This window comes from Solanum stenotomum, chromosome 6 (genome assembly GCF_019186545.1).
Source record: "Solanum stenotomum isolate F172 chromosome 6, ASM1918654v1, whole genome shotgun sequence".
NCBI classification, from domain to species: domain Eukaryota; kingdom Viridiplantae; phylum Streptophyta; class Magnoliopsida; order Solanales; family Solanaceae; genus Solanum; species Solanum stenotomum.
The window spans coordinates 52,031,644-52,051,201 of NC_064287.1; the positions used below are offsets into that span (position 1 = coordinate 52,031,644).

The 19,558-nt window shown below is 31.2% G+C and overlaps 3 protein-coding genes across 3 annotated transcripts; all 3 read left to right on the top strand.

Annotated features, from left to right (window-relative positions):
- The first annotated feature begins 910 nt into the window (after positions 1–910).
- LOC125867389 (ethylene-responsive transcription factor CRF2-like) lies at positions 911–2,782 on the top strand. The gene is made up of 2 exons (XM_049547870.1): positions 911–1,927; positions 2,322–2,782. The coding sequence occupies exons 1-2, from the start codon at positions 992–994 to the stop codon at positions 2,583–2,585; spliced, it is 1,200 nt and encodes a 399-aa protein (XP_049403827.1). The 5' UTR covers positions 911–991; the 3' UTR covers positions 2,586–2,782.
- Positions 2,783–6,284: 3,502 nt separating this feature from the next.
- LOC125869040 (ethylene-responsive transcription factor ERF117-like) lies at positions 6,285–6,906 on the top strand. The gene has a single exon (XM_049549597.1). It carries the CDS (start codon positions 6,319–6,321, stop codon positions 6,904–6,906), a length of 588 nt encoding a protein of 195 aa, XP_049405554.1. The 5' UTR covers positions 6,285–6,318.
- A 7,634-nt stretch (positions 6,907–14,540) lies between these two features.
- LOC125868885 (ethylene-responsive transcription factor ERF119-like) lies at positions 14,541–15,035 on the top strand. Its single transcript, XM_049549451.1, has one exon. It carries the CDS (start codon positions 14,541–14,543, stop codon positions 15,033–15,035), a length of 495 nt encoding a protein of 164 aa, XP_049405408.1.
- The last annotated feature ends 4,523 nt before the right edge of the window (positions 15,036–19,558 follow it).

Consider the following 19,558-nt stretch of genomic DNA (forward strand, 5'->3'; position numbering starts at 1 on the left):
CATATGTCTTTTTTTTAACACTATCGAGCCGCCCCTGCGTATAAATATTAAAATATATTAGAATTTTTTTATATTCCTTAGAAGTAAAAGTAGCAAGATTATTACAACGTACAAATATTAAAATATATTAGATTTTCTTTTGTATTCCTTAAAAGTTTTACCATGACATAAAGTCAGAAGTACTTTTGTAAAAACTAGTGGTAAAACTTTTCTCCATTTAGCAACAATCCTTACCCACACAATCAAAGGTCAATTTTTGCTTGGCTCACAAAAACTATTGCACTGCTAATTACCTTTTGGGAGGCCATAGTTTTAGTATATTATTAGGATACACAAATATCCATGACGAAAAATTAAATGATAATATATACTTTGTTTCGTATAGAGTATTTGAAAGTAAATAAATATACACATGTCTTTGTCTTACAAATCTTATTCAAATTTGATTTAATTAGACTATTAAATTAAGAAGATGCCAATAAAATTTAGGAATGAATCAACAAGATCTTTTTTATTTTAGAATGGTAAACATCGAATTAGTGTAATTGATAAAGATAAAACTAATAAATACTTTTTTTTTAGAAAAAAAATCATTGAAATGTTCTTAAACTTTCTACAAAAATACAAATTTTAAAATAGTTTTACCAAAAAACTATATAATAAAAACAAACTAAAAGTACATTATAGAATAAAATATTCAAGAATCTCAATTCTCTGAACTTTTACTTTATCGAATAAAATTCAATTTCCACCTTATAAATTAATTAATCAAACTAAAAATATTCATAAATTATATAAGAATGACCATTTAATTTCTCATTTATTTATTTTTTGGCTATAATTTCTCAAAATTAGTTTTTCGAGGGAACAATTCCTTAACTACCTTTTATACCTTAACCTATTTGCCTTCTCTTCTCAATTTTTTGTTTTTTTGGTTATACTCTGTTCTTACCGAAAAAAAAAATCACCAGTTTTTTTCAGTTTCTTGGCCATGAAATCCAGAATCAAACAAGATTTTATTGATGAAAATCAAGAAATAATTGAAATTCAGAGGAGAATAATAGTAAAAATCTCAGACCCAGATGCTACAGAATCATCTTCAGATGATGAAAAACAGCAAAAAAGACCAAAGATTATTGTTCATGAGATTGTTCAGAAAAAGGTAAAGATTCAATCTTTTTTACTAAATAGCAAAAACCCATTACATTTTTATCAATTGCCTCCTCCTAGGGTTCGAAAAAGAAAGTATCAGAAAAAGGCTATTTCTGCAAAATCTGGAAATCCGCCATTAATGGTGGATTCTCAGAACTTGGATTCAACGAAGGTAAAGACTCGTTTTTCACTAAAAAACAGAAACTTTTTGAGTTTTGATGAATCTTCTGGTAAATTGCCTCCTATGGTTCGAAAGAGAAAATCTGGAAAATTTGCTACTGAGATTAGAGACCCGTTTAGCAAGAAAAGAATTTGGTTGGGTACTTTTAATACTCCTGAAGAAGCTTCTGAGGTTTATCAAACTAAGAAACTTGAGTTTCAGGAGAAGTTGGAAAAGGCTAGAAATGCAAATGTGGATAAGGTTATTTCTGCAAAATTTGAACTTGGGTCTTCTTCTTCGAGTGATCCTCCATTAATGGCTGATTCTCAAAACACAGATTCATCAAATGAGTCTGATGATAGATTGAAGAAGGCTAAAAATGCAAAAGAGAAAATGGTTATTTCTGCAAAATTTGAACTTGGTTCTTCTTCTTCGAGTGATCCGCCATTAATGGCTGATTCTCAAAACACAGATTCATCAAATGAGTCAGATGATATATTGAAGAAGGCTAAAAATGCAAAAGATAAAATGGCTATTTCTGCAGACTCTGACCCTGGTTCCTCTTCAAGTGAGCCAATATTAATGGTGGATGAGATTGATGAGCAATTGAATAAGGCTAAAAATGCAAATGTGGAAATGAGTATTNAGAAATGCAAATGTGGATAAGGTTATTTCTGCAAAATTTGAACTTGGGTCTTCTTCTTCGAGTGGTCCTCCATTAATGGTTGATTCTCAAAACACAGATTCATCAAATGAGTCAGTTGATAGATTGAAGAAGGCTAAAAATGCAAAAGAGAAAATGGCTATTTCTGCAAAATTTGAACTTGGTTCTTCTTCTTCGAGTGGTCCGCCATTAATGGATGATTCTCAAAACACAGATTCATCAAATGAGTCAGATGATATATTGAAGAAGGCTAAAAATGCAAAAGATTCTGCAAACTCTGAACCTGGTTCTTCTTCAAGTGAGGCTATATTAATGGTGGATGAGATTGATGAGCAATTGAATAAGGCTATAAATGCAAATGTGGAAAAGGGTATTTCTGCAAAATCTGAACTTGGTTTTTCTTCTAGTGATCAAGTGGATGCACAAACCTCGGATTCATCGAATGGGGTTGAAGAAAGTGATGAAGAAATGTGGATGGGGCAGTGGATACAAATTTCAGGTGATAAAGAAGTTAAATTTTCGCATAAATTGGGCGTTCCTGTTGTTGACAATTACGGTTTTTTGTTAGGTGAATTTAGCAAATTGGATGATCTTAGTATTTCTGTTTGAGATAACTATAGTTCCATTAATACTATGTTCGAAACTTGCAGCAATTTTTGGTGATTAGGTCCAATTTGTGAATATTAACAGTGGCAATTGCAAGTCGACGAATAAGTGTTCATGTGTTATGGAATTTGTTGTAATGGTTATAACTTTGAATGCAGCAATGGAAATTTGTTCGTCAAATAGAAATTTGAGTTCTTGAATCTTTGTTTGTAGAATATGTTATTATTATGATCTCTCTTCTTTTTGATGAAAACTTCCATCTGTTCAATCCTTTCCTACTTTGTACGAATTAAATATATAGATACTTGATATGTGTTTGCTATGGTGCTCGGACACTCCAAGATGCACTACTTTTGTTGGGCTTGATGGATGATGTCTCGGGGTCGTCTGTCGGGACTTGATGTAATGTGAACTGTGTTGATGAGATGGAGTCTCGATTTGTGTGTAGAGAAGAATCAATTTGACGTTACAAGTCTAAAATTGGGCATTGAGGTATGTAACGGCTGAAACTCATCTTTGGCATTAAGGCACGACTTCCTACCACATGTTTCCTCTATACGAGTCTATAAGCTCCCATGTCACGAAACAACATGTGATATTTTTGAATAGTTTCCTACCATTTGTTTCCTCTAGACGAGTCTATATGCTCCCATCTCATGAAAGGACTTGTGACATTTTTGAATAGTCTGAGCAACATAGTGTGTTTATATGTATTTTTTGGTTGAAACTTGGGTGGGTTGGGGGGTGGGGGTGTTTAGTTGGCCTCATGAGAAGATCTAATCTTGACATACTTACTATGTACAGAGAGAGTCGAAATGGACTGAATTGGTATGGCCTAAGTTGCGAGGACTCTTCACTTTTGATGCCGCACCCGTGTCGGATTCTCCAAAAATACACTACTTTTGGCGAATCCGACACACACCTCTTGACATTTTTGAAGAGTTCGAGCAACATAGGGCATGGCAACCAAAACAGTAATCTAAACTGGCAACTAGTACATCAGCTACTACTATGTCCTACTCTTCATAGAAATGTGTTCTTGCACAATTTTCCTTGTAACTACTTGTGTTGGAGTTTCTGTGTAGCTCGGAATATTCTTCAGTTTCTTTCAATTCATATGTGGTATACACAGATTCTGTCAAACACATTCTGTAAATTGTTCCTACTAGGCTTTTGCCCCCTTAGCATTTGCATATGCCCCAATGAAGCTCTTCTTGCCCCATGTCATTGCTTGTTTGTCAATTCCTTGCCAGCGTAAGATCCCATTCAAGATATCGCCAAGATGGTCAATAGTTTCACTCTCCCTATTGCATTTCACTATTTCAGATCCGTTTTGGTGAGCCTGGATTGTTACTAATGATCCTACTCCATTGGACTTATTTGAAAACACCTCTAAGTGAGACATACATCTTCTTGATGTTGATTATATCACTTTCCTGATAGCCAGTAGCTTGTATTTGTTGTTTGGTTCTCAGAATCTTCTGTACCGCCCAAGAACGCCTGGTTTGAGGCAGGGGCGGAGCCAAGTAGGGCCGAGGGGTTCATCCGTACCCCTTTTGGCTTCTAACATGTGTTTACTTTTTTATATTTTGAACCCCTGAGTGAAAATTTTGGCTCCGCTATTGGTTTGAGGTACATTACCAAGTTTACCAACTGCTGTTCTATTCCATTAAGTAATGTTCAAAATATCCTTGCAGTTCTATGTCAACAGTGCCTTTTTTGGTATCTCCACTCCACCAGTCCACAAGAATCCCTTACAAATTGTGACATAAGAAGTTTGATCACCTTAATATGCTGGTAAAACAAAGATTTGTGACCAGTAAATTTGTATTGAAAAGAGTACATAGAATGCGTTTCACTTGTTGAACAGGGTTCTAACTTCTATGGTTGATCCGTGGTGACATCTTTGAGGTGATCTGGTCGTGGTAAACCTAAGTATTTGAAACAAAGGGGCTTTCTGAATGGAGTAAAAGAACTTGGGATCATCGATTTCTTCCTTTGATGGGAAAATACTTAACAGTTAACATCTTACTATTTTATTGATTATAAAAAAATAGTGATACGTAAAGCTCTGTTTTGAGTTCACATTAAAGTTAATAAGAGCATGTATCTTTCTACTTTTATTGATCATAATAAAATTGGGATACAGTAAAATCTCACTAACTTAATATTCGGTAAATTAATAATCTCTTCAAGATAATATTTTCCTACGGTTTCGACTTGGGCTAATGAAAAAAATCATCAATTTCAATAAGATAGTATATTTTCAGAAGACTCCTATATAAATCTATGATTCCGTTAATATTATAAATTAATAATTCTTTAAACATAGAAATATATTTAAGACAATTTAGTGAAAAATGATTCTATTGTGTTTTGTTTTTTGTTAAAATTTAAATCTAGTTGAAGCTCATCTCTAACTTTTCTTATTGTATCCAAAAGTTCTGGTATTGTCTTTTCGAACTGTACCATAAAATTGTGAAGAGTTCTATATGTGATAAGTGCTTCCTTACGGGTAAGTAGTTCCAAATGTCTTTTCGAACTGTACCATAAAATTGTAAAGAGTTCTATATGCGATAAATGCTTCCTTACGGGTAAGTAGTTCCAAAGGTATTGTATCATCTTCAACATTGTTTTTTCGATGATATCCACAATTTATTCTAAGCTTAGGACCTTTGAACATGTATCATTTTTACCCGAATAATCCAACATGTTATTGACGTATAAATTATTGCGGAAACCAAGATCACTAATTGTGACCTCAAGTTCATGAATGAATTTATTTTGTATGTGAATTCAACAAATATAATACATAATTTAATAAGATACAATGATTTTGATGTATTTAATTATTCATTGTACTTTATGTATGATACATTTATTTTTTCTGTAAATTCAATAAATATGATATATAAATTAATAAAGTACGATAATTTTGATGTAATTAATATTAACCTTCATTGAATCTCAAAATATTCTTTAGATTAATAAATATTTTTTTATCAATTAAATAATACCTCTAAAAATAATAATATTACATGATCCCATATATATTAATTTAGTGAGATTTTACTTTACATATATTGAAAAACATTTAAAGCTCCAAGATACTATTAGAAAACTTGAAAGATTCTCTTGACATATAATTTATACTTTATAATACTTAATTATGAAGGGCCATGTTTTAAATGATTTTCCCTTCTTGTTTTATGTATATTCACGATTCAAATACAAATTAATCAAGAAGTCAAAATAATAGATGCTTATTATAGAAATTTATTTATAATCAATTAAAAAAAATTATACAACGGTGAATAATACATAAACACATGAGATAAAAATATATACACGTCAAAATTAATTGGGTATCATTTACCAAATTAGGAAATTTTTTTAATATTCAATGTCAAATTAGGGATATTAATAAATAATAAATGTAAAGTAGAGGGACTAATCTTGCAATTTTTGAATAAATACTTAACTATTTTCCTTTTTTGAAAGAATAAAACTCGTTTTGTTAAATTCTTTTCCAAATAAAATTAGGACCAAAAGTTTCCAATTATTTTATAAAAAAAAACGTGTTTTTATTCAAATTTTTTCCTAAAATGAATAAGAAAACTTCATTATATATATCCACAATTTAACCTCCATTTTATCACATCTCAAAATTTTCTTTTTTCTACTCTGTTTTTAGTTAATGAAATAATTTCTTTTTTTCCCTCTCAAATCTTTGATCATGAAGTCTAATAAAAAAATATCGAAGAATTCTTACGTCAGATTGTATCCTGTTGGTGTTCGTAAGAGAAAAAATGGGAAATTTTGCGCTGAAATCAAACACCCATTTAACAAGAAAATGGTTTGGTTGGGTACTTTCGTTACTGCTGATGAAGCTTTCGAAAGTTACAAGTCGAAGAAGGTTCAGTTTGAAGAACTAGTCATGGCTAAAGATGCAAAAAAGAGACAGAAATTTGAAAAATCTGTTCAAGAATCATTAATGGGTATTGCTGAGAATACGAATTCATCAAATGGGGTTAAGGAAAAAATCGATCTTTTTGCAGAGGAAAAACAAGAATCGTTAATGGGTGATTCTGAAAATTCAAATTCGAATTCGAATTCGAACTTGATTTCATCAAATGGGGTTGAAGAAAAAAACAATCTTTTTGCAGGGGTTGAAAGTGATGAAGAACTGTTTAAGGGGACTTGGGTGAAAATTTCAGAGGGTAAAGAAGTAATGTTTTCATATAATTTGGGGGTTCCCGTTATCGATAATTATGGATTTTTGTTGGGTGAATTTAGCGATTTGGATGATCTTAGATTTATGTAAATAATATTGATTAAAAAAAAAAATTGTTTTGTTAAGAATAGCAATTTTGATTGTACAAGCTCTGTTTTCTGAATATTGATGTAGCTAATTGTTAATGATATACTTCTTAATGAAATACTCCTTTTGGAGTTTATGAAGTTTAAGTATTTGCTTAGTTCTCGTTTCATCATAGATTTTAGTAAAATATTACGATGGAATTGAAATGGAAGAAGTATTACATAAATGAGTTTGATGAATACAAACATTCAATACAGTGATCGTAAAACGTATCTTCATTGTTTTATTTTACTTGATTCATATTGACTTGATATAATCTTGAGCAACTTTCACATATAGCAAACATAAAAATCATATTTGTATGTTATCGTTATAGTTTGCATAATTACGCTCCATAACAAATTTTATGTTTGCTATGGAGCTTTTGATTTGTATTATTCGCTACAAACATTCAATTTTATACAAATTGTTCAGTTTTGTATAAATTCATTTATACATTGTAATTTGTATAATAAGATTTGTATTTGTATAATATTGTATTTGTAGTTTAAATACAATATTTGTGTTGATGGTTACGTACATTCTATTGTATCATATTAAGGTAACGATGAAAAAAATTATTTTTTGTAATGACCCTAAAGGTCATTTTTGGAAATTTTCATAAAATGACCGTTTTACCCCTCCCGATAGTTACCCCGAGTCCTAATTGTTGTATTTTCGAAGTTGGTTTGGAGGAAAATTGATGAAAAGTTGAGTTTTTGGAAAGTTGAGTTTTTAAGAGTTAAAGTTTGGTTAAAAGTGCTATTTCGAGTCATTTGGAGTTTCGAGACTCGAATCGAATTTCCGTCGATTCCAGCAGTTTTAGATTGTCGAAATGGGTCTATGAAAATTTACGGAGTCGAATTTGGAGTTAAAACGAAGATTTGAGGTCCTAAGTTGCTAAAATTGTGAAATTTTGATCAAGAGTTGACTTTGGTCAACAAACGAGGTTCCGGTGCTCGAAATGGAATTCCGAGGGCAACGCTGGATTCAGGGGGTGATTCTAAGGCTAGAATGAGTCTTGGTTGAATTTTTAGAGGCCCCGAGTGCGTTTCGAGTTTTTGAGCCTAAAGTTAGTTTCTTGACGCCTTATCGGATACCGGGTCAAGGAGACATCGAATTCAAATTCCGACGATTTCATTGAGTCCGAAATGTCATTTTCAAGCTAGTAACATATTTGGTTTGTGTTCGGGAAGTGCCAAATGAGTTTTGGGTGAGCTTTTAAGCTTCTTGGATGCTTTGACACTATTTCAGAAAATTGTGGCAACTAAAAGGTTCATTATTAGTTTTAAAGGTCAAAAAAAATTTCCGAAGGTTCTGAAATTTTGAGCATGAATTGTAGGCCTTATCTGCAAATTTTGGTGCATTTTCGCTAATCTGAGATTGGACTTTTATCGCAANGACTTTCACTATGCCTAAAAAACGGAAAAAAAAAGGTAATGAACGTGTGAATTTGGAACTGATTAGGAGAGAGAATATTTGATAAATATTAATATCCTAATTATACTCCCTATAAAAGGCACGAATTACTAAAAGTATGAGAGAGAAAATTTGTAAAATAAAATTAAATTAAATACAGAAATTAAATGTTTTGTTTTGTATGTAATTTAAAAACTTAGTTTGTAATTAAATATAAGTATATTGATATTTTATTAATAAAAGACTTAAGTAGTATATTTCTGTAATTTTTCCTAAATAATAACACAAATTGAAGGACCAAAAACTAACGGAGGAATAAACTATAAATACTAGTATGGATATTTGACAAGACAAGGCCTTAGCTTCTAGGTATTAACCCTCTACCCTAATTTGTCCACAACCTCCTATCGAAGCTCATGTTTTACGTAAGTTGAAATTGCGACATGACTTATCTAATCACTTTTATCAAATTTATCTTTGGTCTGTCTCTACCTCTCCTTAAACCATTCATATATAGTCAGCCTCTCACACCTCCGCACTAGGGACATCTGGACATCCCCTATTCGCATGTCGGAACTATCGAAATCTCATTTCTTGCATCATGTCCTCCACCGAAGTCACGTCCACATTGTCCCGAATATCCTTATTTTCAATCATATATCTCTTAATATACATATACATCCATCACAACATCCTTATTTCTGCAACTTCAAACTTCTCAACGTGAGAGTTCTTGACTGACAAACTCTACACCCAATAAAACATAGTTAGTCTAAGTATCGCTTTGTAGAACTTGACTTCAAGCTTTGGTAGCACCTTCTTATCATACAAGATTCTGGATGTAAGCTTCTATTTCATCCAACTTGCACCAATTTGATAATTCTTCAAATTGGGAGATTTTAATGTTCATTGTTGAATTAGGACATTAATAGATTGGATATGTAGACGGTAAAACAAATCACACGCTGCAACTTCTCAAAAAAATAAAAAAATTATCCGGAGAATTTAACTGATTTTTTGTATAAAATGTGTTTGGTTAAATCTTTAACCTAGGTTAGATTTAATCTTGACTCATTTATTGTCTCGATTCATTGATTATGACCCCGTTTATATTTTAGTCAACTTGTCAATTGTCACCCTACCTAATATGTTTGTTTATATATATATATAATTAGCTCTCATTTTTCATCTCTTGATTTGCTTTTCTACACACTTCTTTATTGAAATAGCCCTACCCCTCTCCTTTTTTTTTTAAAAAAAAAAAAAAAACTCTCCAATCATGGAATCCCAAAGAATAACATCAAACAAAAATCGTGCTAGATTATATCATGTTGGTGTTCGGAAGCGAAAAAGTGATAAATTTGTTGCTGAAAGCAGACACCCAATTGACAAAAAAGAATATTTGATTGGGTACTTTTACCACTGTTGATGAAGCTTCTGCAAGATACAAGTCTAAGAAGCTTGAGTTTGAAGAATTGATCATAGCTAAAAATGTAAAAAAGGATAAGATTTCTGAAAAATCAGATAAAAAAACTTGTTCTAGTGATGGATCTAAACATAAGTCATCAATGGGTGTTACTGGAAATTCCAATCCATCAAAGGGAGTTGAGGAAAAAATCAAAGAAGAAATGGGGAATGAACCAGATGAAGAACTATTTTAAGGGGACCTGGGTGAAAATTTCATAGGACAGCGAAGTGAAAATTTCACATAAGTTAGGGGTTCCAGTTGTTGATAGCTATGGACATTTGGTTGGTGAATTTAGTGTTATGGATGATCTTAGCATAGATAAGTAATTTTATGGTCCAAAAAACGAGGGAAAAGGGGTACAAAATAGCAATTTTAGGTTAGATTGAATCTTGACTCATTTATTGTCTCGATTCATTGATTATGACCTCGTTTAAATTTTAGTCAACCTATCAATTTAGCTCTCATTTGTCATCTCTTGATTTGCTTTTCACACATTTCTTTATTAAAATAGCCCCCCCCCCCCCTTTTTTTTTAAATCTCTCCAATCATGGAATCCCAAAAAATAACTTCAAACAAAAATCATGATAGATTGTATCTTATTGGTGTTCGGAAGCGAAAAGTGGTAAATTTAGTGTTGAAATCAAACACTTAATCGACAAGAAGAATATTTGGCTGAGATCTTATTGGTGTTAGAAAGCGAAAAAGTGGTAAATTTAGTGCTGAAATCAGACACCCAATCGACAAGAAGAATATTTGGCTGGGTACTTTTCCCACTGTTGATGAAGCTTCTGCATGATACAGGTCTAAGAAGCTTGAGTTTGAAGAATTGATCATAGCTAAAGATACAAAAAAAAGATTAGATTTCTGAAAAATCTGATAAAAAAACTTATTTTGGTGATGGATCTAAACATAAGTCATCAATGGGTGTTACTGGAAATTCAAATCCATCTAAGGGAGTTGAGGAAAATATCAAAGAATAAATTGGGAATGAAACGGATGAAGAACTATTTAAGGGGACCTGGGTGAAAATGTCAGAGGGCAGCAAAGTGAAAATTTCACATAAGTTAGGGGTTCCAGTTGTTGATAACTATGGGTATTTGGTTGGCGAGTTTAGTGTTATGGATGATCTAGCATAGATAAGTAATTTTATGGAGGGGTCCAGAATAGACATTTTAGAACTATATGGGGTTCAAATTTTAATTTTAGAAATTTTCAAAGGCTTTAGGTCTTTGTGATTAGCTTTTCGATATAATCTATGTTGTTATGTTACAATAATTTTTAAATCAATGATTTACTTTTTAATGAATGAAATTAAATTTCTTTTTGAAAAGAAAAAATCAGTATGGTGATAGTGAAATGAAATTTTGTTTCTCCGTCTTATTTATATGATTGTCTTTTTGTTTTGGTTTTTAGAATTTCCTTGATTCTAAGATATTTTTGTTATCATATTATAAAATAAATACTAGTATGAACATATGACAAGATAAGGCCTTTATTTTCAAGGTATTAACCCTCTACCCTAAATTGTCCACAACCTCCTATCGAAACTCATGTTTTACTTGAGTTGAAATTGCGACATGACTTATCTAATCACCTTTATCAAATTTATCTTTGGTCTGTCTTTACCTCTCTTTAAACCAATCATATATAGTCAGTCTTTCACACATCCACACTAGGACATCTGGACATTCCCTATTCACATGTCCGAACTATCGAAATCTTATTTCTTTTATCATGTCCTCCACCGAAGTCACTTCCACATTGTCTCGAATATCCTTATTTTCAATCATATATCTCCTAATATACACTTACATGCATCACGACATCCTTATTTCTACAACTTCAAACTTCTCAACGTGAGAATTCTTGACTGGCAAACTTTCCACCCTATACAACATAGTTAGTTTAAGTATCACTTTGTAGAACGTGACTTCAAACTTTTATAACACCTTCTTATCACACAAGATTCTGGATGCAAGTCTTCATTCATCCAACTTGCACCAATTTAGGAGATTTTAATGTTCATTGTAAAATTAGGACATTAATATATTGGATATGTAGACAGTAAAAAAAATCAAACGCTGCAATTTTTCAAAAAAATAACAAATTACCCGAAGAATTTAACTATTTTTTAAAATTGTTTTATATAAAATGTGTTTTGTTAAATCTTTAACTTAGGTTAAATTGAATATTGACTCATTTATTGTCTTGATTCATTAATTATGCTCCCGTTTAAATTTTAGTCAACCTGCCAATTGTCATCCAACCTAATATGTTTGTTATATATATATATATACTAGTAAAGAAAACCCGGGCGCTGCCCGGGTCCAACATTAATAAAGTTATATTGTTACTCTTTCCGTCCCATATTAGATGAGAATCTTACTAAAAAAAAAATTTCATATTATTTGAGCACTTATTAAATTAGGATAGAATTAATTAATTCTTTTCCATTTTACCCCTACAATTAATATGACAATTCCTATATTGTATGTGTATTTTTTGTAACTCATTTCAATGTGCATTGATATAAACAAAGGGCAAAATGGTGAAGTCTTCCAATGTATTAATGATTTCTTAATCACCATGTAAAGTTGAAAGTGCCCATCTAATATGGGACGGGAGTATAGTTTATGTATTGTTATAAAATTAGTAAAGATTGTTATAATATATTTTGCTCATAAGTGAGCTAATATAGAAACTTATTTGTCATTTGTCTTTTTAATTTCAATTTTAAATAGCAAATAAATGTAGCGATAAGATTGAGGGTAGAAATGAAGCATATCTTTCTAAATTTAAGTAAAAATAAACAGAGTAGAAGTAACATTAGGGTTATCGATAGGACGATTCATNTTTAAAAAAATTTCCAATAATTAAATCCCAAAAAATAACATCAAACAAAAATTTTGCTAGATTGTATCCTGTTGGTGTTTGGAAGAGAAAAAGTGGTAAATTTGGTGCTGAAATCAGACACCAAATCAACAAGAAGAATATTTGGCTGGGTACTTTTACCACTGTTGATGAAGCTTCTGCAAGATACAAGTCTAAGAAGCTTGAGTTTGAAGATATGATCATAGCTAAAAATACAAAAAAAATCAGACTTCTAAAAAATCTGATAAAAAAACTTGTTCTGGTAATGGATCTAAACAGAAGTCATCAATGAGTGTTACTGAAAATTCAAATCCATCAAAGGGAGTAGAGGAAAAAATCAAAGAAGAAATTGGGAATGAAGCGGATGAAGAACTATTTAAGGGGACCTGGGTGAAAATTTCAGAGGGCAGCGAAGTGAAAAATTCACATAAGTAAGAGGTTCCAGTTGTTGATAACTATGGATATTTGGTTGGTGAAATTAGTGCTATGGATGATCTTAGCATAGATAAGTAATTTTATGGTCCAAAAAATGAGAAAAAAAGGGTCAAGAATAACAATTTTAGAACTATTGGAGGTTCAAATTTTAATTTTAGAAACTTTCAGAGGCTTTAGGTCTTTGTGATTAGCTTTTCGATATAATCTATGTTGTTATGTTACAATAATTGTTAAATCAATGATTTACTTTTTAATGAATGAAATTAAATTTCTTTTTGAAATGAAAAAATCAGTATAGTGATAGTGAAATGAAATTTTGTTTCTCCATTTTAATTATATTATTGTCTTTTTGTTTTAGTGATTAGAATTTCTTTGATTCTAAGATATATTTGTTATCATATCATAAAATAAATACTAGTATGGACATCTGACAAGACCAGGCCATTAGCTTCTAGGTATTAACCCTTTACCCTAATTTGTCCACAAACACCTATCGAAGCTCATGTTTTACGTAAATTGAAATTGCGACATGACTTATCTAATCACCTTTATCAAATTTATCTATGGTCTATCTCTACTTCTCCTTAAAACATTCATATATAGTCAGCCTCTCACACCTCCGCACTAGGACATCTCGCATGCCTGAACTATCGAAATCTCATTTCTTGCATCATGTCCTCCACCGAAGTCACTTCCACATTGTCTCAAATATCCTTATTTTCAATCATATATCTCCTAATATACACATACATGCATCATAACATTCTTATTTCTGCAACTTCAAACTTCTTAACGAGAGAGTTCTTGACTGGCAAACTCTCCACCCTATACAACATAGTTAGTCTAAGTATCGCTTTGTAGAACTTGACTTCAAGCTTTGGTAGAACCTTCTTATCACACAAGATTCTGGATGCAATCCTCCATTTAATCCAAGTTGCACCAATTTGATAATTATACCAAATTGGGAGATTTTAATATTCATTGTCAAATTAGGACATTAATAGATTGGATATGCAGACAGTAAAAAAAATCAAACGTTGCAATTTCTCAAAAAAAATAAAATTATTCAGATAATTTGATTAATTTTTTTAAAAAATTTATATAAAATGTATTTTGTTAAATCTTTAACTTAGGTTAGATTGAATCTTGACTCATTTATTGTCTTGATTCTTTAATTATGCCCATATTTAATTTTTAGTCAACCTGCCAATTATCACTCTATTTAATATGTTTGTTTATATATATATATATATAGATACACATATATATACACACATATATATTCATAATTTAACTTATTTTTCATCCCTTGGTTTGCTTTTCTACACATTTCTTTATTGAAATAGCCCTACCCCTCCGCCCCCATTTTAAAAATAATTCTCCAATCTTGAAATCCCAAAAAATAATGTCAAACAAAAATTGTGCTAGATTGTATCCTGTTGGTGTTCGGAAGCGAAAAAGTGGTAAATTTGGTGTTGAAATCAGACACCCAATCGAAAAGAAGAATATTTGGCTAGGTACTTTTACCACTGTTGATGAAGCTTCTGCAAGATACAAGTCTAAGAAGCTTGAGTTTGAAGAATTGATGATAGCTAAAAATGCAAAAAAGGATCAGATTTCTGAAAAATCTGATAAAAAAACTTGTTCTGGTGATGGATCTAAACATAAGTCATCAATGGTTGTTACTGGAAATTCGAATCCATCAAAGGGAGATGAGGAAAAAATCAAAGAAGAATTTGGGAATGAAATGGATGAAGCACTATTTGAAGGGACCTGGGTGAAAATTTCAGAGGGCAACGAAGTGAAAATTTCACATAAGTTAGGGGTTCCAATTGTTGATAACTATGGATATTTGGTTGGTGAATTTAGCGCTATGGATGATCTTAGCATAGATAAGTAATTTTATGGTCCAAAAAATGAGGGGTAAGGGGTCCAAAATAGCAATTTTAGAACTATTGGGGGTAAAATTTTATTTCTAAAAACTTTCAGGGGCTTTAGGTCTTTGTGTTTAGATTTTCGATATAATCTATGTTGTTATGTTACAGTAATGTTTGAATCAATGATTAACTTTTTAATGAATGAAATTAAATTTCTTTTTTAAAAAAAAAAAATAGTATGGTGATAGTTAAATGAAATTATGTTTCTCCATTTTAATTATATTATTGTCTTTTTGTTTTGGTGATTAGAATTTCTTTGATTTTAAGATACTTTTGTTATCATATTATAAATAAATAAATACTAGTATGGACATATGACAAGACAAGACCCTTAGCTTCTAGTTATTAACCTTCTACCCTCATTTTTCCACAACCTCCTATCGAAGCTCATGTTTTACGTAAGTTGAAATTGCAACATGACTTATCTAATCACCTTTATCAAATTTATCTTTTGTCTGTCTCTACCTCTCCTTAAACCATTCATATATAGTCAGCCTCTCACACCTCCGCACTAGGGACATCTGGACATCCCCTATTCGCATGTCGGAACTATCGAAATCTCATTTCTTGCATCATGTCCTCCACCGAAGTCACGTCCACATTGTCCCGAATATCCTTATTTTCAATCATATATCTCTTAATATACATATACATCCATCACAACATCCTTATTTCTGCAACTTCAAACTTCTCAACGTGAGAGTTCTTGACTGACAAACTCTACACCCAATAAAACATAGTTAGTCTAAGTATCGCTTTGTAGAACTTGACTTCAAGCTTTGGTAGCACCTTCTTATCATACAAGATTCTGGATGTAAGCTTCTATTTCATCCAACTTGCACCAATTTGATAATTCTTCAAATTGGGAGATTTTAATGTTCATTGTTGAATTAGGACATTAATAGATTGGATATGTAGACGGTAAAACAAATCACACGCTGCAACTTCTCAAAAAAATAAAAAAATTATCCGGAGAATTTAACTGATTTTTTGTATAAAATGTGTTTGGTTAAATCTTTAACCTAGGTTAGATTTAATCTTGACTCATTTATTGTCTCGATTCATTGATTATGACCCCGTTTATATTTTAGTCAACTTGTCAATTGTCACCCTACCTAATATGTTTGTTTATATATATATATAATTAGCTCTCATTTTTCATCTCTTGATTTGCTTTTCTACACACTTCTTTATTGAAATAGCCCTACCTCTCTCCTTTTTTTTTTAAAAAAAAAAAAAAAACTCTCCAATCATGGAATCCCAAAGAATAACATCAAACAAAAATCGTGCTAGATTATATCATGTTGGTGTTCGGAAGCGAAAAAGTGATAAATTTGTTGCTGAAAGCAGACACCCAATTGACAAAAAAGAATATTTGATTGGGTACTTTTACCACTGTTGATGAAGCTTCTGCAAGATACAAGTTTAAGAAGCTTGAGTTTGAAGAATTGATCATAGCTAAAAATGTAAAAAAGGATAAGATTTCTGAAAATCAGATAAAAAAACTTGTTCTAGTGATGGATCTAAACATAAGTCATCAATGGGTGTTACTGGAAATTCCAATCCATCAAAGGGAGTTGAGGAAAAAATCAAAGAAGAAATGGGGAATGAACCAGATGAAGAACTATTTTAAGGGGACCTGGGTGAAAATTTCATAGGACAGCGAAGTGAAAATTTCACATAAGTTAGGGGTTCCAGTTGTTGATAGCTATGGACATTTGGTTGGTGAATTTAGTGTTATGGATGATCTTAGCATAGATAAGTAATTTTATGGTCCAAAAAACGAGGGAAAAGGGGTACAAAATAGCAATTTTAGGTTAGATTGAATCTTGACTCATTTATTGTCTCGATTCATTGATTATGACCTCGTTTAAATTTTAGTCAACCTGTCAATTTAGCTCTCATTTGTCATCTCTTGATTTGCTTTTCTACACATTTCTTTATTAAAATAGACCCCCCCCCCCCTTTTTTTTTAAATCTCTCCAATCATGGAATCCCAAAAAATAACTTCAAACAAAAATCATGATAGATTGTATCTTATTGGTGTTCGGAAGCGAAAAGTGGTAAATTTAGTGTTGAAATCAAACACTTAATCGACAAGAAGAATATTTGGCTGAGATCTTATTGGTGTTAGAAAGCGAAAAAGTGGTAAATTTAGTGCTGAAATCAGACACCCAATCGACAAGAAGAATATTTGGCTGGGTACTTTTCCCACTGTTGATGAAGCTTCTGCATGATACAGGTCTAAGAAGCTTGAGTTTGAAGAATTGATCATAGCTAAAGATACAAAAAAAAGATTAGATTTCTGAAAAATCTGATAAAAAAACTTATTTTGGTGATGGATCTAAACATAAGTCATCAATGGGTGTTACTGGAAATTCAAATCCATCTAAGGGAGTTGAGGAAAATATCAAAGAATAAATTGGGAATGAAACGGATGAAGAACTATTTAAGGGGACCTGGGTGAAAATGTCAGAGGGCAGCAAAGTGAAAATTTCACATAAGTTAGGGGTTCCAGTTGTTGATAACTATGGGTATTTGGTTGGCGAGTTTAGTGTTATGGATGATCTAGCATAGATAAGTAATTTTATGGAGGGGTCCAGAATAGACATTTTAGAACTATATGGGGTTCAAATTTTAATTTTAGAAATTTTCAAAGGCTTTAGGTCTTTGTGATTAGCTTTTCGATATAATCTATGTTGTTATGTTACAATAATTTTTAAATCAATGATTTACTTTTTAATGAATGAAATTAAATTTCTTTTTGAAAAGAAAAAATCAGTATGGTGATAGTGAAATGAAATTTTGTTTCTCCGTCTTATTTATATGATTGTCTTTTTGTTTTGGTTTTTAGAATTTCCTTGATTCTAAGATATTTTTGTTATCATATTATAAAATAAATACTAGTATGAACATATGACAAGATAAGGCCTTTATTTTCAAGGTATTAACCCTCTACCCTAAATTGTCCACAACCTCCTATCGAAACTCATGTTTTACTTGAGTTGAAATTGCGACATGACTTATCTAATCACCTTTATCAAATTTATCTTTGGTCTGTCTCTACCTCTCTTTAAACCAATCATACATAGTCAGTCTTTCACACCTCCACACTAGGACATCAGGACATTCCCTATTCACATGCCCGAACTATCGAAATCTCATTTCTTTTATCATGTCCTCCACCGAAGTCACTTCCACATTGTCTCGCATATCCTTATTTTCAATTATATATCTCCTAATATACACTTACATGCATCACGACATCCTTATTTCTACAACTTCAAACTTCTCAACGTGAGAATTCTTGACTGGCAAACTTTCCACCCTATACAACATAGTTAGTTTAAGTATCACTTTGTAGAACGTGACTTCAAACTTTTATAACACCTTCTTATCACACAAGATTCTGGATGCAAGTCTTCATTCATCCAACTTGCACCAATTTAGGAGATTTTAATGTTCATTGTAAAATTAGGACATTAATATATTGGATATGTAGACAGTAAAAAAAATCAAACGCTGCAATTTTTCAAAAAAATAACAAATTACCCGAAGAATTTAACTATTTTTTAAAATTGTTTTATATAAAATGTGTTTTGTTAAATCTTTAACTTAGGTTAAATTGAATATTGACTCATTTATTGTCTTGATTCATTAATTATGCTCCCGTTTAAATTTTAGTCAACCTGCCAATTGTCATCCAACCTAATATGTTTGTTATATATATATATATACTAGTAAAGAAAACCCGGGCGCTGCCCGGGTCCAACATTAATAAAGTTATATTGTTACTCTTTCCGTCCCATATTAGATGAGAATCTTACTAAAAAAAAAATTTCATATTATTTGAGCACTTATTAAATTAGGATAGAATTAATTAATTCTTTTCCATTTTACCCCTACAATTAATATGACAATTCCTATATTGTATGTGTATTTTTTGTAACTCATTTCAATGTGCATTGATATAAACAAAGGGCAAAATGGTGAAGTCTTCCAATGTATTAATGATTTCTTAATCACCATGTAAAGTTGAAAGTGCCCATCTAATATGGGACGGGAGTATAGTTTATGTATTGTTATAAAATTAGTAAAGATTGTTATAATATATTTTGCTCATAAGTGAGCTAATATAGAAACTTATTTGTCATTTGTCTTTTTAATTTCAATTTTAAATAGCAAATAAATGTAGCGATAAGATTGAGGGTAGAAATGAAGCATATCTTTCTAAATTTAAGTAACAATAAACAGAGTAGAAGTAACATTAGGGTTATCGATAGGACGATTCATTCGGTTATTTTTTAAAAAATTATATCATTCAATTTTTCGGCTATTTTATAATGTATAACCAAAATTAAAATTTTAAAATCATCCGAATCCTAATTTATGTGACACAAGTAGTACAAAAATTAGTCTTTTTTTTTGTTGTCTTGTAGATATTTTAAGTTATTATTTATTGTAAATTATAGTACTTTTTATTAAA

Bases quoted from the DNA above. Each gene is read 5' to 3' on its own strand.
- LOC125867389 (XM_049547870.1), top strand. From the start codon at position 992: ATGAAATCCAGAATCAAACAAGATTTTATTGATGAAAATCAAGAAATA. The intron at 1,928-2,321 runs GCTAAAAATGCA...CAATTGAATAAG, and splicing joins TTGATGAGCAATTGAATAAG to GCTATAAATGCAAATGTGGA.
- LOC125869040 (XM_049549597.1), top strand. From the start codon at position 6,319: ATGAAGTCTAATAAAAAAATATCGAAGAATTCTTACGTCAGATTGTAT.
- LOC125868885 (XM_049549451.1), top strand. From the start codon at position 14,541: ATGTCAAACAAAAATTGTGCTAGATTGTATCCTGTTGGTGTTCGGAAG.